The 17,045-nt window shown below is 44.7% G+C and overlaps 1 protein-coding gene across 3 annotated transcripts in view; it reads right to left on the reverse strand.

Annotated features, from left to right (window-relative positions):
- Positions 1 to 616: 616 nt before the first annotated feature.
- Positions 617 to 17,045, reverse strand: part of LOC149334214 (uncharacterized) — a 291,867-nt gene continuing 275,438 nt past the window's right edge. For all 3 annotated transcript variants that reach the window (XM_089555087.1, XM_089555088.1, XM_089555086.1), the window contains 8 exons: positions 15,225 to 15,263; positions 15,047 to 15,082; positions 14,057 to 14,153; positions 11,075 to 11,184; positions 9,621 to 9,668; positions 9,042 to 9,077; positions 5,196 to 5,349; positions 617 to 835 (listed from right to left, as the gene is read on the reverse strand). In XM_089555087.1, coding sequence (XP_089411213.1) covers positions 831 to 835; positions 5,196 to 5,349; positions 9,042 to 9,077; positions 9,621 to 9,668; positions 11,075 to 11,184; positions 14,057 to 14,153; positions 15,047 to 15,082; positions 15,225 to 15,263 — 525 coding nt within the window. In that variant the 3' untranslated portion in view covers positions 617 to 830. The remainder of the gene's footprint in view (positions 836 to 5,195; positions 5,350 to 9,041; positions 9,078 to 9,620; positions 9,669 to 11,074; positions 11,185 to 14,056; positions 14,154 to 15,046; positions 15,083 to 15,224; positions 15,264 to 17,045) is intronic.

Below are 17,045 nucleotides of genomic sequence, written 5' to 3' on the forward strand. Positions count from 1 at the left end.
TAGGACCGTTGTGAGAAAGAAGACAGGAAAGTAAAAGATGGAGGGGAGGATCTGAAAAGGCGACTGCCGGTTTCTCCCGGCAGGGTCAGGCCAGAGGTGCTGTCTACAGGAAGCGGGAGAAAATTCTCCGCCGAGGGGCTCTAAAGGTCAAAACGCTCGGCATCGGCTCAACCACAGGACCCCCTTTTCCCCGGACACGGCGATGCCACGCACGGCTTGGTGCTTGGGTCCGTGTTGGCGCACTGTTTCCCAAGAGACTCCTGCGGGGATGCCCCTGCATATGCTGGGGAAACCGCCGTGTAGCAACTCCACACCAGCTGTTGCAGCTGACCATTCGGGAATTTTTTTGTGGTATTTTTCGTAGGGGAGAGAGGCAACGGATCTTAAAATCGTACTATATGGACAGATATAATATAGCACGCAGAACTGGCCTGCTTGCCTTAATGCATTGACAACTTTCGGCGAATGGGATGTATACTTTATACGCGTTATATAACCAAACCTGTATGACGAGCATGGCATTAAAAAATAAATTTACTGCTTACTACTTGGGAACACAACATGCAAAATGAAATAGACTGATCGCACTTGAGTGCTCGAGAAATTAATTTCTGTTTATTATTTTTGCAGCACCGCAAAAAAACATGTACTGAAAAATATCCGACGAGAGTGCAAAAAGTTGTCATGTCATTAGTGCATTAACAAAAAAGGCAGAAGGTGCTCTTTTCAGTTCTTTCGTGACGCTTCTCACAAAAAAAAAACATCGTGCGCATTCGATCATCCTCTGGGTTTACGTGATACTTGTGGACAGACCGCTCCGGATAGTCTTGTCAACCTGAAAATGAAAAGTGAACAAAATATAGTTATAAGCATGCTATCTGCAGGAGAAATAATGAACTGAACGAATGACCTAAAATAACCTATGCAAATGTCGTGGGCAGCCTCCAACTTACCAATAAAAAACACTCCAGATAATCCCAAACCAAAGCTCTTGACCACACTATGGATGTCTCTACAGCATATTACCAGAATATCAGCCTTGTTTGAAACACAAGCTTCGCCGTCTAGAGAGTCAAAATAAACATAAAGCTATCCTACGACCATTAATTTCGCCTTCGCACACATCTGCGGTAGAGACAAGGCAGGAAGATCAAATTCTTAAAAAAAAAAAAAAAGTTAACCGACAGCGAGAAGAGAGCCTCTATTAGGTAGCCAAAATTACTACATGAAGACTTTTCTTTGGCCGGGCGAAATTCTCTTGTCGAACAGTCGGGGTCCGGACTGAGACTCCCTCACGCACCATCGCATTTGTCTGTGTTCTCTTCCGTCCTGTATGTTAGCGGTGTTAATTCTGTTCTATGAACATGCACCAACCAGCTCGACTAAGCCCTCATCATGAATATCTTGCTTAAATAAGGTCCGAATAACCAACGTCATTTACAAATACTGCCGCGAATTTTCTTATTCAGTTTTCACTACCACGGGCTTATGTCCTGACCATTTCTTCTGCGCCGCAGTTCATACTTCCCATGAATTCTGGACAAATGCAAGTCATAAAACCATGTGAGTGGAGGCTTGCTGCCTCCGGAATTATCGCGATCATGTTCTACCGAAGCCAAAATGTTTGGTACTCTCCTGGCAACAGCAGCGCGTTGCCGGAAATGCTGCAATTCATAGTTAATCAGTGTCTGGCCGCCAGCGGTTTTCCTGCCTAAAACCAACGCCAAGTGGCCGAATTTCTATGGCCACCACCCAGCCCAATTCGGCAAGAACACGTCGCCCAGACAAGTTCCTATCTAGAAATGTTGGCTAGTGGGCAGAGGCTCTCTTCCTGCCCTTTGTTAATTTTTTTTTTGTATTGTCAAGAATCCCATCTTCCTGCTTTGTCTGTGTCGCAGGTACGTGTGAAGGCAAAATTATGGGCCCTAGAATAGCTCGGGTTCGGTGTGGCTCTCGATACGGCCGGCGCTTATGTGTATAATGAAGCATATATTCTGGCATTATATAGGCTTACTGCGGTCATCGTGCCTTCTTGCTGCTTCGTTGCGGTCATGGGCGCAAGGTCGCCACATTAGCTTTACACTTGGATTCTTCGTTCGCTTTCTGTCGTGCTTATTTTCACTAATGTGCCACGTACTCTAAATTGCGACTGCTTTCTTCAGGAAATGCTGTTCTTAGCCCGCGCTCCAGCCATAGCCTTCATTAAAACTACCATACTGCTATCATTGCGCAATAATGTGCGCGGTTTTACTCATTTATACAGGCATGAACGTTGTATTCACACGCGGTAATATTCCCGGGGTAGTAAAGAGGGTACTGTTGTAAGGCGGCATTTACACGAACTTTGTGTTGTGTTGTGTTGTGTTGGGTTTAATGGCGCATAAGCAGCTAAGGCTATCATGCGCCAAGCTCAAGGTATAGGATATTTCTTTTATGCAGATTTGTGCTTTTATGTGAAAAAATGGTGTACAGGGTATAAAGTTTCTTGTACCGAATAATAAGAGAGAGAAGAAATTTTAGATCTACAAGTAAAAGCTTTTAAGGAGGCCGGGTAACCTTATCAGCGGTCCTTGGCTGGGCAAGGAAATTGAGGTTCCCAGCCAATCAAATAAAGACCTCAGACTTCTTCTCGTGGATGAGAACAAGGCTGAAGTGTATTGTATAAAAAGCGAAACAATCGATTAAAATTTACAGTTTCCCAAGAAGACCTGCTTCTTTTAAAAAGCTAAAATTTACACGTACTACAGGAAGAGCTGAGTGAAGGAAAGAGATTGGAAAAAAGGGTTATGATTACAGCAGAATATATTACAATAATTATGCCCTGTATTTCAACCGTGACAATAACAACGTGTTTATATTTAAAGAGATTATTGCTGGACCCTGTCTCTGTCCACCACAGGCACTACGAAAACAGTTTTTCCTATGCAATCATTGTACATAAATTAGGTAGCAACAACTATCGAAGACACTACAGACCTATCTCGCTTATTTGTACCTGCTGCAAGCTACTAGAGCATGTCTTGTTTTCCCATATCATGAACCATTTGTACCTAAGTAACTTCTCGAGAACCAACATGGCTTCCGACAAAATCGATCATGCCCGTCGCAACTTTTTCAGCTTGTGAACGACCTTCATTAATGCCTCCATATGTCCTATTTCACACATGCATTTTTATCGACTTTCCAAAAGCTTTTGACCGTGTTGTTCAAACGCTTACTACTAAAGACCCGTAATTTCCAGTTACACGATAAAACAATTGCATGGATCGAGCAGTTTCTAACCGAGCGATACGAGTTGGTCAAAAGTGAGGACTTTATTTCTAAACCCATTCGCGTTACATCCGGTGTCCCGCAGGGCTCAGTATTAGTGCACTTGATTTTTTTAGCTTACTTAAATGCCATAGCCTCTAATATTACATGATCGGTAGGAATTTTCGCAGATGACTGCCTAATTTACAGGCGAATAACGACCCCGACGGATGTCCTAGCACTTTAGTCCTACTAAGCAGAAATAACGGAATGGTGCTCACCACGGCAGATGGATGTTAATGCAAGTAAAGCTAAACATGAAAGATTCTCTTCCGTAGCGGAAACGTCACAAAATAATTACACATGTAGTGTGCCAAGTGTGACAGGTTCCGCTACCACCATGCGCCGACACTGCGCTGCGCCTGACGACGACGAAGTTATGCGCCGACACTACGCTGCGCCTGACGACGACGAAGTTCCCCCGCTCTCTTCTCTCTTGGTGCTGGCTACGCCCGTCTACGCTGCCAGACCCTGCACAGACCCTGCACGCCTAATAAACGCACCCCTACAATTGATGGAGGTGCAATTGGAGGTGCAATTAATTAAGTACGGAATTGATTTTGTGCCACGCATCAAATATTTAGGAGTATTTCTCAATCATAACCTAACCTGGTATGCTCACGTAGAATGCCTAACTAACAAAGCTTTTTAAAAATGGTCTTTTGAAACGATGTTCACCCCTCGCGCATACATCAGGCTAATCAAGTCTTCTCTTGAATACGCCTGTGTTATATGGCATCCTTCTCACGCGATTCTTACAAATGCTCTGGAAGCAGTGCAGAATTAAGCAGCCAGATTCGTACTCTTATTTCAATCACTCCACTGAAGCATATCAGCACTGAAGCATGCCCTGAATGAACTTCTTGTTCCGCGTAGAGCCTGCTCGGTACTCGTACTTTCATACTTTATACTACAGAGACCAGCCATTCTCCCGAAATCATGTCTTTCTTGTTTACCATTCCTCAGCTCCTCTGGATCATGCGCATAAAGTCCGCCCGATCTTTACTCCCACGCTGAGATGTCAGAACTCATCCCTGGTATTGGCAATAAATTAATGGCATGCACTGCCATCCAGCATAGTCAGCCATACCGAATAATCGTCTTTTCGAAATGCGTCGTACAGTGCTTGATTCTTATGTGCGTTATGAATGCCGTTACATTTTGCCGATACCTTTTTGCTTTGCTCATGCTTTGCTATTGCTATGCTATGCTAAAGAGTCCCTGGTACCAACGTGTTTTCACAATTCATGAATCTTCTTTTATGCCGAATTGTTAACTAACTCGACTTTGCCTGCTATACATTTTCTGTCATTTGTTATCGGCTGCTACTTTCTTCTTAACATTCACCTTCCCTCCCATGTAATGCCCCATTTCTGGGCCTTTGGTGTAAAATTAACGAATACTCTTTTTTGATATCAAAACTAAGGTCTACACGAATGGTTTTGCGGGTTCGAGACGAAAGAATAGTTGTGTTGAAATGATTACCTAGCGAAGTGCGATAAAGCTTGTTAAAAAAAAAAGCAGTACTCTCTTCATTGCTCTTTCTTTAGTGTGTAATGCATGGCTTTGCAATGCCCGGCATACTGTACAATTGTTTCCTTTTTGCATCACACTCAACCCCTGACAAAAGCGACGGACCAGTTTCACCTCACTCGGCCTAAAATTCCGAACTGGGAGGCGTAGGTGGCCGCAGCAATGGAGCCTCGGATTATGTGCTCGTCCTGAGAGATGCACTTTTCTCTCCTTTCAGAAAAGAGATGATCAATCAATCAATCAATAAAGCAGCCATTATGAGTGTCATTCATTGTTCAGGACACTTATGTGAGGACCTCGGAGTAGCAAGAAGTGATATATATTAAGTGAGAGGAAGGCCAAAGTACACTTACATACGATGCCTATCAAGGCAACAAACCCAGCCTTAATCAGGAGGGTCAGTATGTCTACTCCGATGTTTGCCTGCTTGAAGAGCTTGAGAATGTCACATATCTGTCCAATCGTGATGGTGACCGGGTCTTGCTTTGAAAGCGCATCCAAGAAACACTGGAACAGACCAAGAACAGGTTTCGCCAGGGCAGCTCACGGTGCAGATAACTATAGTCACACTGAAAAGCAGGAAAATTCTCCACAACAAAGCAAGTACGGCAATGGATTAACCGATTCTGTTCACGGGTACATTGCAATGCATCATAAAAATAGCATGCCAGTTCAGGGGACTCTTTTTCCGCAGATTACCAGGCCGTTCTTAAACGTGTCTGATCGGACGAGATCAAAAAGCACGCACAGATGAAACTGACAGATTTCAGAAACAGATAACTCTGATTTATAGCTCTTTCTAAAAAAAAACACGACATTACTTTTTCGCACAGGCAGATTTGAAGCTAGCACTGCTAGCACTGCGTTTATGTGTTTGTTCTTTTACATTGTCGAAACAAGTAGACAAAAATGATGCGCGCTGACTGTACTGTAAAAATTAAGCCTACATAGGGAAGAAAACAGTGGGGCTCGTGGGTTACATAATAGGATGCCTTGGTTCAGCATTTGTTGCTTCGGTTTCCGAAGCAAACTATTCAAATTTCACGTTTGCATTCTAGAGCATTGTGTGCAGGTTAAATTAAGCAAGAAACGCCTACAAGCTACGTTCTAAACATGCATTGATAATGGAATCAATGAGTTTTTTATTCGAATTCTATCCAGTACGTTTTTTTTTTCTCAGCTCTCAATGGAAGATTTTGTGTGCACGTATTTTAAGCGAATTAGAAGTTAGACGCAGGGCAATGTAAGGAACACAAGCACGCACAAGCAACTGCATGTGTGAATTTCTTATTTTCTCCTCCATCTGTATTTTAATGCGCTGAAATTCTTTACACAAGCTACAGTGACCAACTAGCCCGTCGTACCGCCTGAGCATTTTTCGCTTGTTAGGGGGACGCGAACAATCGAAATTTTCTTATGCCGAATCATGTATTCCCTATTCGATTCTTTGAACGACTCAAATAACGCATGTTCAAAATTATTACATACGACTCGAATGGGTTCTGCAGTTTTCAATTACCTTTCCAATATCTGGCATAAAGCTCGAATAAGGAGCAAGAAGTGTTCTTCGACTACTGTTTCAAAGAAAGGGTCTACTGCAACAACACTTAGCTGCTGCCGCGATCAACCTGCGCGGGATGGAGACTTCAGCGCAAGGCGACGAGGTCTACTCGTGCGGTAGAGTTCATAATCCTCACTCATTGCCTCCAAGACTGGACAACGCGGCACTGCTCAGGCTGGTTTAGCGAACCCTACCTTGATGCCCGAAATTAAGAAGCTATGCCTCACACGAGGCTTTCTCCCACCCCTCCATCCCATCTACCGAGTTCCAGCGCTAATTCATTCGGTCGTCATAACTAGCAAAAGGCAGTTTCTTCGCGTTTCAGGAATTATGACGGTCATAAATATTGACAGGACGGTTACCACGGCTTAATGCGAGATTCAACGACAGCTGTTAACGTGGTTGTGCTCCACAATATGTTGTGGTATAAAACATGAGAGCTACCACACATCTGCATAGTTCTTCGGTGCTGTTATTAGTTTTCAACACATACTCATGGTTATTGTAGGTCTACTCTCCACTCGGCCGCTATAGACGCGCAGCGCCGCTCACGATTCTCTCCTAGGGTGACAAGTTCCGCAGCAGGTGTACCAGACTGAGCTTGCTCGATTCCTCCGCTGTCGGAATATCTGTTCTCTTCGTTCCGCGGTAACCACGTTACGGGTGGTTACCGTGGTGCGTCTTACTACACTCTCGCCATAACCTCTTCTTGCCGTGCCCTCCTTACACGGCAATATCTCTTCTGATCCTTCCAGGGTAAATACACTCCCGACGTTTGCCAAGGCAACCACGTACCAAGTGTGCCTTCTCATGCTCTCCCCACATCCTCCTCCTTTTGCGTCAGTCATCCTCCGATAGGGGTGTTTCCACTCTCATAACATACCACACGTCTTCCACGGTAATGACCTTCCGGATGGTTACCGTTGTCATCAACCCCTTGGGTTATGCCTTCCTACGCTCTCGCCATAAAGTGTCCTGCCATGATAATCCTCCTCGACCTTCCAGGCAAACTACCCTCCAGGAGGTTTCCGTGGCAACCAGCGACCGGTTGCGCCCTCTTACGCTCTCGCCATACCCTCATCATTCCAGGGCCACCATCCTCCGATTGGGGGATTTCTCCGCACTCCCGATACCCTCCACCTTCAACGATAACCACCTTCTGGATGTTTCATCTGGTAGCCATTCACCAGTTACGCTTTTCTCCGTCATCCTTGCAAACTAACCACCCACCGAGTAGTTCCCATCGCAATGCACCCATCGGTTACGCCAAGGATGGCAGACAACGACACACAACATTCTACTAAGGCGCGAAACCCAGGAAAGGCGTTTAATAGCTGTCGCTGCAAAATTAGAACACTGACATCGCTGACTGCCGTATTTTTTCGGCGCCTTATTGCACCTGCTGTGTGCCATTCGCCTCCAACGGCGCCGGTAAAGACACGCGTGCATCGAGGTGCTCTCCTTCGCTGCCAACGTCAGCGGCGGAACAGACGAAAGCGGCGCATGAAATTTGGTTATAAAGCGCTTGACGCAGCTGCTCAAAACAGGCGAACTTCGTCGTCGCACTCTGCATCCCCCTAGCGAGAGCGCGGAGTTAGCCCGACGTCGGGTACTTCGACGGCGGCAGCCAATCGGGGCACCCTAGCCCGACGATAGGCCGGCCGTGAGAGCAGCGCCGCGATGCGGCCTTGCAGTCAGCCCTGCCGCCGGAGCCATGTATTTTTGAGAACTGTAACTTGCACCTGTGTGTGTTTTCGACTTTCCCTGTTCAACATTTTTCATTATTCTTTCTGCCTTGCATTTCGGATTGTACTTTACTTGTTGTTCATATGTGCTTTTGTCGTTTTTCTGTCCCATTACTCAAAGCGCTTCTGCACCCTGTATGCTATTCTGAATAAATACAGAAATAAAGAAAGGAGAGAGGCATCAAATGAAAAAACATCAAACGGAAAAACATGAAATGGGAAAGCACCAAATGGAGAAGCACCATCTTAAAAGCACATTCTGCTTTCACAGTTCATCGCATCAGACCCTCAGAGCGTCTGCCATTTTTCTGTTTGCACTGTTCTGTCGTTTTGTGTCCTGTATGCTCGCACGCATGCCTAGCCGTTCCTTTCGCGCTTTGGGCCAACTGCGCATAATGACAGCGCTGCTGCTGCGGCTGCACATTCGGTAGTTTGGGTTTGCCCTCAGAGACTGGAAGATAATGTGGTTCAGCTAGCGAGCTACAAATTGCGCCTGGCAGATTGCGGTGTACATCAGCGGCGTTCGCTCCTTGATCCCGCGGAGAACAGACTGAAATCAACACCAGTGTGCCGCGCTATATTTTTCACGCGGAGAATTTTGCAGTAAAAGTTGGCCCCATGGAGGTTGTCCTTAATAAACACCCCGGATGCGCTTTTCCTACATCGAACTGTGGTACTACTGCGCGGAATAACTCTACTGAGGGAAAGTGGACAATGGCACTCCACATTCTGAACTCAAAACGCATTTTTCGTGAGTGTTTAGCTTTCTCAGCTGTGTAAATGTGCTCGCACAACAATTCTCAGTACTGAATAATGGCTACCACATGCTTTGAAATAGATTCTGCCCTTTGCTGCTACTCCAAACCGAGGGTGAAGAAGGTTTTGTTACTTACGGTCAACGTTTCAAATAGCTCCTTGTAAGTGGGGTCCTGCGTCATGAGAAGTTCAAGTAAATAACCACAAAAACACACTCGAAAGCATACCTTAAAAATAATGAATTCAACAGCTACTGTCAAGACAACATAATGAAGACTAGTTGACGGCAGCTTCCGCAGATGGCGAAATGTGTGCTTGCGTCTCTTCATTAGTTATTCTCTATGTATTTGTTACCAGTATCACCCCGTACGGCATTACAGCAAGCGGGGGAGGGGGGGGGGGTGGAGATCCAAGCTACGTTTGAACAAATTGTTTCAATTCTTAAGAAAAAAAACATCATTGGATACTATATATACAATCCTGGATGCTTGACTGTTCCAGTCTCCGATAGCTTAAGGAAATCATCACATTATTATACGACACCCCCATACGAAGACGAGGAGTCGAAGCGGCCTTCAAATTATATCGGGGAGGTACTGAACAATGCGCACTTGCGGATAACGTCGTAATTGGTAAGCCAGAAGAATGGCAAGTACGAGCCAAAGGTAAAAAGTGCATTGTAGGCAAGCAAGGCAACAGAGCCGCCATTGTCTTACCTCAGCAACGGTTCCCTTTTGACATAGGACAGCTCCATCGTGGACACACTGGGATGTGCAAGAAGTATTACGTCACATGATGGCCATATACGAAGGAACTACTAATCTGCAGAGTGTTATTGCTGGGTTTAAAAACATGTTCACATAACTGCACACTAGCGCTTTGCAGCAAATGTAATCCGTTCTTGTACTACAGTCACCAGCCCCATTCATTCGGAAAAAGAAAGTCGCGAGAAACGTTACAAGTTTCGTTTATGGAGCATATCTATGTGCATCTGATGCATAGGTCTGCTGCATCATCAGAACGGTACTATTATTCCGTCTTCGACCCTGAGGCATAACTACTGAACATTTGTGACACGACTACCCCGCCTCGTGCAGCCGTGGACGAATACGCCCCTGCCAAGAGCGCGAAGGGTGAGGAAATTCTGGCATAGCGAAAATGCATTCCGCAATTCACTGCCGTGGCTTTAAAGCATTCTATGATTAGAAACAACACCTAATACAGGATTGGCGGTTAATATTCCTTTTTACTTCCGTGGGAATGGCCACGTGTGCGACAAGAGTTCCTTAGAGCGTTCTCTTCGGGCCTTCAGCAAGTCGCGCTCTAGAAGGCTTAGACGCCAGATGGAAAGCGTGAGCCACTCTCTTCCCTGCTTCTCTCTCCCTCGCGGGCTGTTGTATAAAGCAAAAGGCTGTGAAAGGAGTAAAAGTTAATTCCAGCGTTTTCAAAAAACCGTAATGACGTGATGGTGGTTCTGTTAAGCTTGAGAGAGCTGCCCTCCTTTTAGGTTCACTGACTATGAAATTGACTGTCCCTGAACTATTTACCGAAGGGGTGGCTTCGGTTAGGCTATCTAAGAACGTGGAAAGGATTATAAAGCCCGCTTTTCCAATCAGCTGAGATATTAAAATTCGGAATATGCTGTGTGTAAGAAATGTGAACGCCTGGCCTCACATAAACGGGAGAAAGCTCCGCGGTGAATAGCAAAACAGGGTAGCAGCATAAAAACGTTTTTCAACCGTGTGGAATAGAAACACTTCTATTCCGGTCTTTGCGATATATATTTTAGAAAAAGAGAACACAGCTGTATTCAAAATACTGAGGATGCTGTGCTAATTAGTTCCCTGCGCTTGCTGCCAATCGTCCGCAGATAAACTTTACTGATAGCCTCCTACTTTCAGTATATACTATTTAACGCAAACTGCTAACTTCCTGGTCAGAAACGGTTTTGAGCTCTTAGAGTAGGTCCTATATTTACATCTCTAATTCGTCACTTTGGATCGTCAATGAAACCTGATGGATCAAAAATGGCCTTCTACCGGTGACATTATGATTCCGAGCAACTTTTCATGGCATCGGTCAGCTATAATAAAAAAGCACTTCATGCCAGCGAATCTACTACCCACTATGAGCACCTGCCAATGGCGGCAGTTGAGCAATGTTTGCCTACCTTGCCGAGGAGTCCTGTCTTACCGGTGCTGATGACAATAGGGTCCTTGCACATCCGTTTGCAAGATTTGCACCACACTCCAGTCGGTACCACATCTTTCACCACATCGCCTGCATGGTATCAATCGCTATAAGCGCGCATGGGTCCTCTAATTTGAAATAGGTACAAAAATTCGATATACCTCGGGCCCTCACAGCAAAAACGTGAAACTCCGTTAACAAATCGAAGAACGGAGTGCTGTGAGTTTCTACCAACCTTGCGCTATGATTTTTAAAGCTACGTAAACAGAGGAGGAGGTCGTCACGTTGAAAGTGTGTTATGCCACACTAAACAGGTTCGCTCCGAAAATCTTAAGTTGAAAAAGAAAACAATGATGGTCAGGTGAATGCTGTCCTAACTGGAGGTACGTTGCATACGGCGGATAAAAGAAACAAGCAGTAATTGCCTCCTGAGCTTTTTAGCAAAATTTGTCAACTAGTTTAGTACTTCGAATAGTCTACCTCGAATCAACTGTTGTCTTGAAGCCTCTGTCGATTAGACACTGAGCCGTTTTACAGAACTTGCCAAAGTGCACTAGGTTTTCGGATAGTCATCGATTTTTACACTATTTTCCTTTATTTGAAATTGAAAGCTGGGTTCGAGATGCGTCTCTAGGTCCAACGCAACTTTGTGACTTTGAAACAAACGAGCCCGACGCTCCCTGCGACCGGAACTCGCCACTCTGCAGCTAAGCCACCTTTCCTACCCACTCTCTTGAACTCGTTTCTTTATCTTGTTACTCTCTGTTTCTAGTCTTATTCTTTTCTACAGTATTCCTTCAATCTTGTAAATTTGTTCCATAGTTATCGATCTGATGTTCCCCTCTTCATGATAATAGTTTGTTTGCATCTTCATTCTTTGTCTGTTATTTGCATCGCGCTTGTGTACTGGCGCTATTTTGCTAGGCTGGGCTTTGTAACAATTCGCTATTAATGTTTGCCTCAGTAAAGGGTTTGTAACAGAACTTGTCTACGCCTCATGCGTCAACGGCTAATCAGGCGTGGCCCCTATCACCAGTCAGCCTTCCCAACTTCTTCTTTCACATGCGGGGTGGCGAAGTTTGTCGCTGCACCACTTCCAAACTTTCGCAGAGAGCAGTGGTGGGCTGGTTGGCCGGATTAGTTATAATTTCGTTGTCAACCAACTATCAAGCCGCCCACAATATCCAGGCAGTGTTCACTGCCAAAATTTTGTTATCTTACAACTTAACCTTGTAACATTGTTAAATGAATTCTCAAAGGATGATAATACGGATATAGAATATATTTCATTGAAGTGCCGGCGGAATAAATGTGTATCGGACCGGAATATGCTTACTTATCCTTTGTAGCTCTTTTCGCGCATTTCCTTTTGGTCACTCGTTTATTCTCGCTATACTTAATTCATATTGCATGTTAGTCAAAAGTTGTCTACATTTCTACTGAGCACACAAGGGAAGGGAATGAGGGGCTCGTGGTGATATACATGACGAAGGCGAGCATTCGCAGAAACCGCAGAGCATACAAGATTTTTTTAATAAGTTGTGGTGTTTATCAATGGCAGGTTTTGGGTATTAATTTTAAACGTCACTCATTACGATGGTGAAGGAAAAACAACCACATGCCACCTGTGGGATCTGAATACACGACCTCCCAATTTTGCCGTCCGGTGCTCTATCAACTGAGGTACGGCGATGACTGTCCCGCAGCTCGAAAGGTTCGGTTCCACTGCACATACATGCCCTTGAAAGCAGAGCATTGGACCGCCATCGCCGTAGCCCAGTTGGTAGACTACCGGACACGAAATCAGGAGGTTGTGGGCTCGGATCCCATCTGAAGCATGTGTTGGGTTTTATTCTGCTTTCTACTCAGTTATCTTTATATAATTACGCAAAAATCTCCAATCGACTAACACTGCAAATTAAAAAAAAATCCCTACGCTACCTTGTTTCGGTGACTGCACGTCTTCGTCAAGTACATTTCTCGTGTTAGAGTGATAATTTTATTACTGCGACTTGTAGTTACTGATGTACGCACATGTTAGACATATAGGTTTTTCCGTCGTTTAATGTTTCTTTAAAAGCTTCTTTTTCTAATATCGTAGCGTGAAATTGGACACTGCGTTTAAGAAATACTCATGACGAATTGCAGCGCAACACAGAAAGAAACGAGAACAGTGCGCGTTCCGTCTTCCTGACAAATGCAGAGTTGCCTTCCTTGACGAGTCGATGCACCATGTAGCTTCCTTTTTTGGTTGTCTTTTTTGAAAGCAGTATACGTAGTTACGTCATGTAATAAAAGTGAGTTGGAAGGCGGCGCTTGTGTGTCAACGTGTCTCTGTTCGTTTTTTTTTTTGCTGTGTTGGGTTGCAATTCATCATGGAATACCAGCTAGGCCACACTTTCACCTTATAGAAATATTCAGGCTAAGATCACTGTCTTTGTTTTTTATATTTTTTTGCGCTCTCTCTGTGTGCTGTGTACTGTTGTGCAGGCCCAGTCAAGCCTTTTCTGGCACTTTGTCTGAGCTCCAAACATCATTCAGATGTTGACTGCAGATTGTATTGTATTGTATTTTAAATAGCGCTGACAATGATCAAATATTAGTGTTCTGAGAAGATTTCGCTCGATGCTTCAAAACTGAACTTCTCCACGCTCGAGACTCACGAACGTTATGTTACCTTTATGTTGTTCCCCTTTTTGTTACTTCGACTACTCACATTCTGGGTCCCATTCACGAAGCCCTGAAGTATATGCATGGTCTATAAAAACATACGCACGGTTATGAAGGCGACCTCACATTAAAAAGTGATTCTTCTTGGCTCTTTGGTTACTTTCACATTTGCGCGAAAAGCGTAGTTAGAAAGCGGCCATACCACTTTTGCAGACAAGGCTGCCCTATTTTATACGAGAGAAGTATCAGTGGCCTGCATCTGCAATATCCGCAAATAAATACTTTCACTTACCTAAGCCAACGCTGTTGAGAAGAATTAATACAATTCCACCCAAAGCATTCGCAACTTCTTCCGGTGTTCCTTCCGTGGCAATGCCCTTCAGTGTGCACTAGACGGATCATAGCATACGGAAATGTAAGAAAAAGTTATGAAAGTCACTCATCTACTTTGAAATTCCCTCCTCGTTTTCTACAAGCGTTTTGACATTCTCTTCTTGTATGAATCAGAGTGTTGAAGAGTAATTCAAAACGGATTACAAGTAGCAGATTTCAGCTTTCCTAGAGGATACAAAAGGCCTGCGTTTCTTCCGCGTCGGAAACAGTTTTAGGCGCTTTTTCGGCACACCGCCTTTTCGGTCCTTTGTCACAGGAACAAGAGGAGGCGTCTACTGTGGTTGAAAATATCAGCGAGTGAAATATCAGTGACGCAGGGGGAGAAGGAGCACCAGTGGTGGTGCGTGTGCTTCTTGTGTGCGTTCTCTTGCGCCATCTTCGCGCTGGAAGTGTCAACCTCAGTATTGCTTGTAATTTATTTTCCGGGACCACTCAAAATTATTCTTAGAGGCTGTGCCCAAATCTCACCACATAAAGTTCACGATAATAGCTTAGGTGCATGTACTCGCATGGAATTTCTCAAAGACTACATCCGGCAAGCTTAAATATATTGTATAGTACCTACAGAAGTAATGCTAATTATTATCCATTTCTGATCTACCGGCGGATGTTTGAAGTATACGAGAAACATGCAAAATATTATAAGAAATATTTCTGAGCTGCCCTGCGTTCAACACCTGCAGTCTTGGCATTGGCGAGGCACCAGGTAATATAAAGCAGAAACCTGTGTGAAATTTTGGTCAATATTTTAGCAGCCGTGCACCAAAAAGCTAGAGAAAGCAGTGTAAAAAGTGCCCGTAGATGGACTTGTATAAATATGACCTTTGCGAGCTTTTATACGAAGCATACTAGAAAAGCGCAAAAGTCTTCTATTGGGTATGGTACTTACGCCAACTAGCTTTTGAATGAACTCCGGGATCTGCATCTGCGTATAAGGTGGGAGAAAACAGATTTTTCTAACAAACTGAAATACAGTTCATCGGCAATGTCGCACTTCCTTGACCATTCCATTCATTTATAACAAGCAAGAAATTCCGAAGCCACATCTCACATAACACTAAACTTACCGATGTCGTGGTACAAAAGTCTGCATTTCCACCCAGGCACTGGGGGGGGGGGGCAAAAAAAAAACAGTAGTTATTAGAGTGGCTTCAAATATCCAGACTAAAGCGAGGAATAGCACGTAAAGTAATGATGGCGTAATCTCGCAACCTATAAGGTATATAAAAAAGAGCGGTACAGTAGTGTCGTGCACCGTATATTTGATCTGCCCTGCTTTCGACAAAAGCAGGATCTGTTATTCTGCGAACCCCGCGACACCCTTCCTAAACAATAACTCAACCATACGAGCCGGAAGTTTCCAGCATTTTCTGCAATCAGCATTGTGCCCGCAGGATGTACTAAGATGCGCTAATGTGTATAAAAATAAAAGCGCTTGCCGCGACAATCAATTCTGCACCATGAACATCTACAGCAGCTGCCAGCAATAAGAGAGTAATTACCAGTTGGCATTCACCCAAGCGTATCTGTATGGTTGCGCTTGGGTGGATAGGAATGCCATATAGCTTTCACAGAAACTTTGTAGTCGCAGAAAAATGCGTTCTGGTCTGGGGTTAGAACCTGGGACCACCGCTTCACCTACGCAGTCGCTGTCCCAATTGAGCTAACCGATACGGCAAGCTCTACAGCTTTCCTTTATGGCTGTGGCTAGAGTTCCGTCCAGACGTAACTACAATTTGCGCTAAAGTTCCGTCCAGACGGAACTGCATGTAGCGGTGGGGTTCCGTCCAGACGGAACTGCATCTGACACCATACAGTTCCGTCCAGCATTATCTGCAACAAGAGTTATGTCCAGACGGAATTAAAGCTGGCGTTAGGGGGTGGGGAACCAGTTTGCTTGCAGACTTTTGCATGTCCATTTAAAAAAAGTGGCAATCCTGTTCCGCCTAATGTGTGACAGGATCTTCTGCTGTATCATTTTATTTTCCAAGCAGTCAGTGATAAAGAGCAATAGAACTAGTTTCATCTTGGGTTTGTTGGTGCGTTTGCATAATGCTTGTTGACCGTTTGCGTACGTCTTAGTCTTTCTCGTGCTACGTCATCTTGCCGCACAAACAGTGACAGGGCTTCACATCACTTCGCGAAGAGTTTCTGCACTTTGCTTCTAACAGTGTCATTTCCCCGATCCTGCATGCATGCACGGAAGATACACCTTCGAGGATGTAACTAAGCGCATTACGCGGACAGATATTTTGGTGCCGTATACACGCGTAAAGAGAACATCTGGATACAGCTTTGTCAACTGGTTATTCCAGAGGCAAAGAAATGCTTTATGTGGGTAGAAATCACCCATTTTGTATAGTATGGACAATACGGACATTAGACAGTTTTAGTTTTACGTACGTAGAACCTTCACGGACGTAACCGTGAGCAGTCTACGTAGCGTACGCTCGTGTCGCTTCGTACAGTTTTAGCTACACGTACGGGACGCTAACTGTGTAGATCTGCCATAGAACCTAAAAAATGCGCTAGAATGTTGTGCCGCGCCATCTAGTACAGATAAAGAAAACTAATTTTGTTTAATCGAGCTGCTTGGAGCGGAGCCAGGCCAAGCCACTATAATACTTTCCCCCTTTTTTCTTGCAAACGTTGAGCGATTTCGTTCCACCGATTTGTACGTTGTTGATTTGTATGTCTTCAAAGGGATTGCATTCCTTTACGTCCCGCGGCACATTTAAATCATTGCTTTTCGAGAAACGAAGGCGCGCTGGTGTCCCACTCATGTTGACGACGTGTGCGTATGTAGTCAAAACGTGCACCGCTTTGCTTTTCCCGCGGACCGTGCCGAAGGTCTCGCGATATACCGCGAGGTTTTGAGCTTCGCGTGG

Source organism: Amblyomma mixtum, chromosome 8 (genome assembly GCF_055824585.1).
Source record: "Amblyomma mixtum isolate Tamu chromosome 8, ASM5582458v1, whole genome shotgun sequence".
NCBI lineage: Eukaryota > Metazoa > Arthropoda > Arachnida > Ixodida > Ixodidae > Amblyomma > Amblyomma mixtum.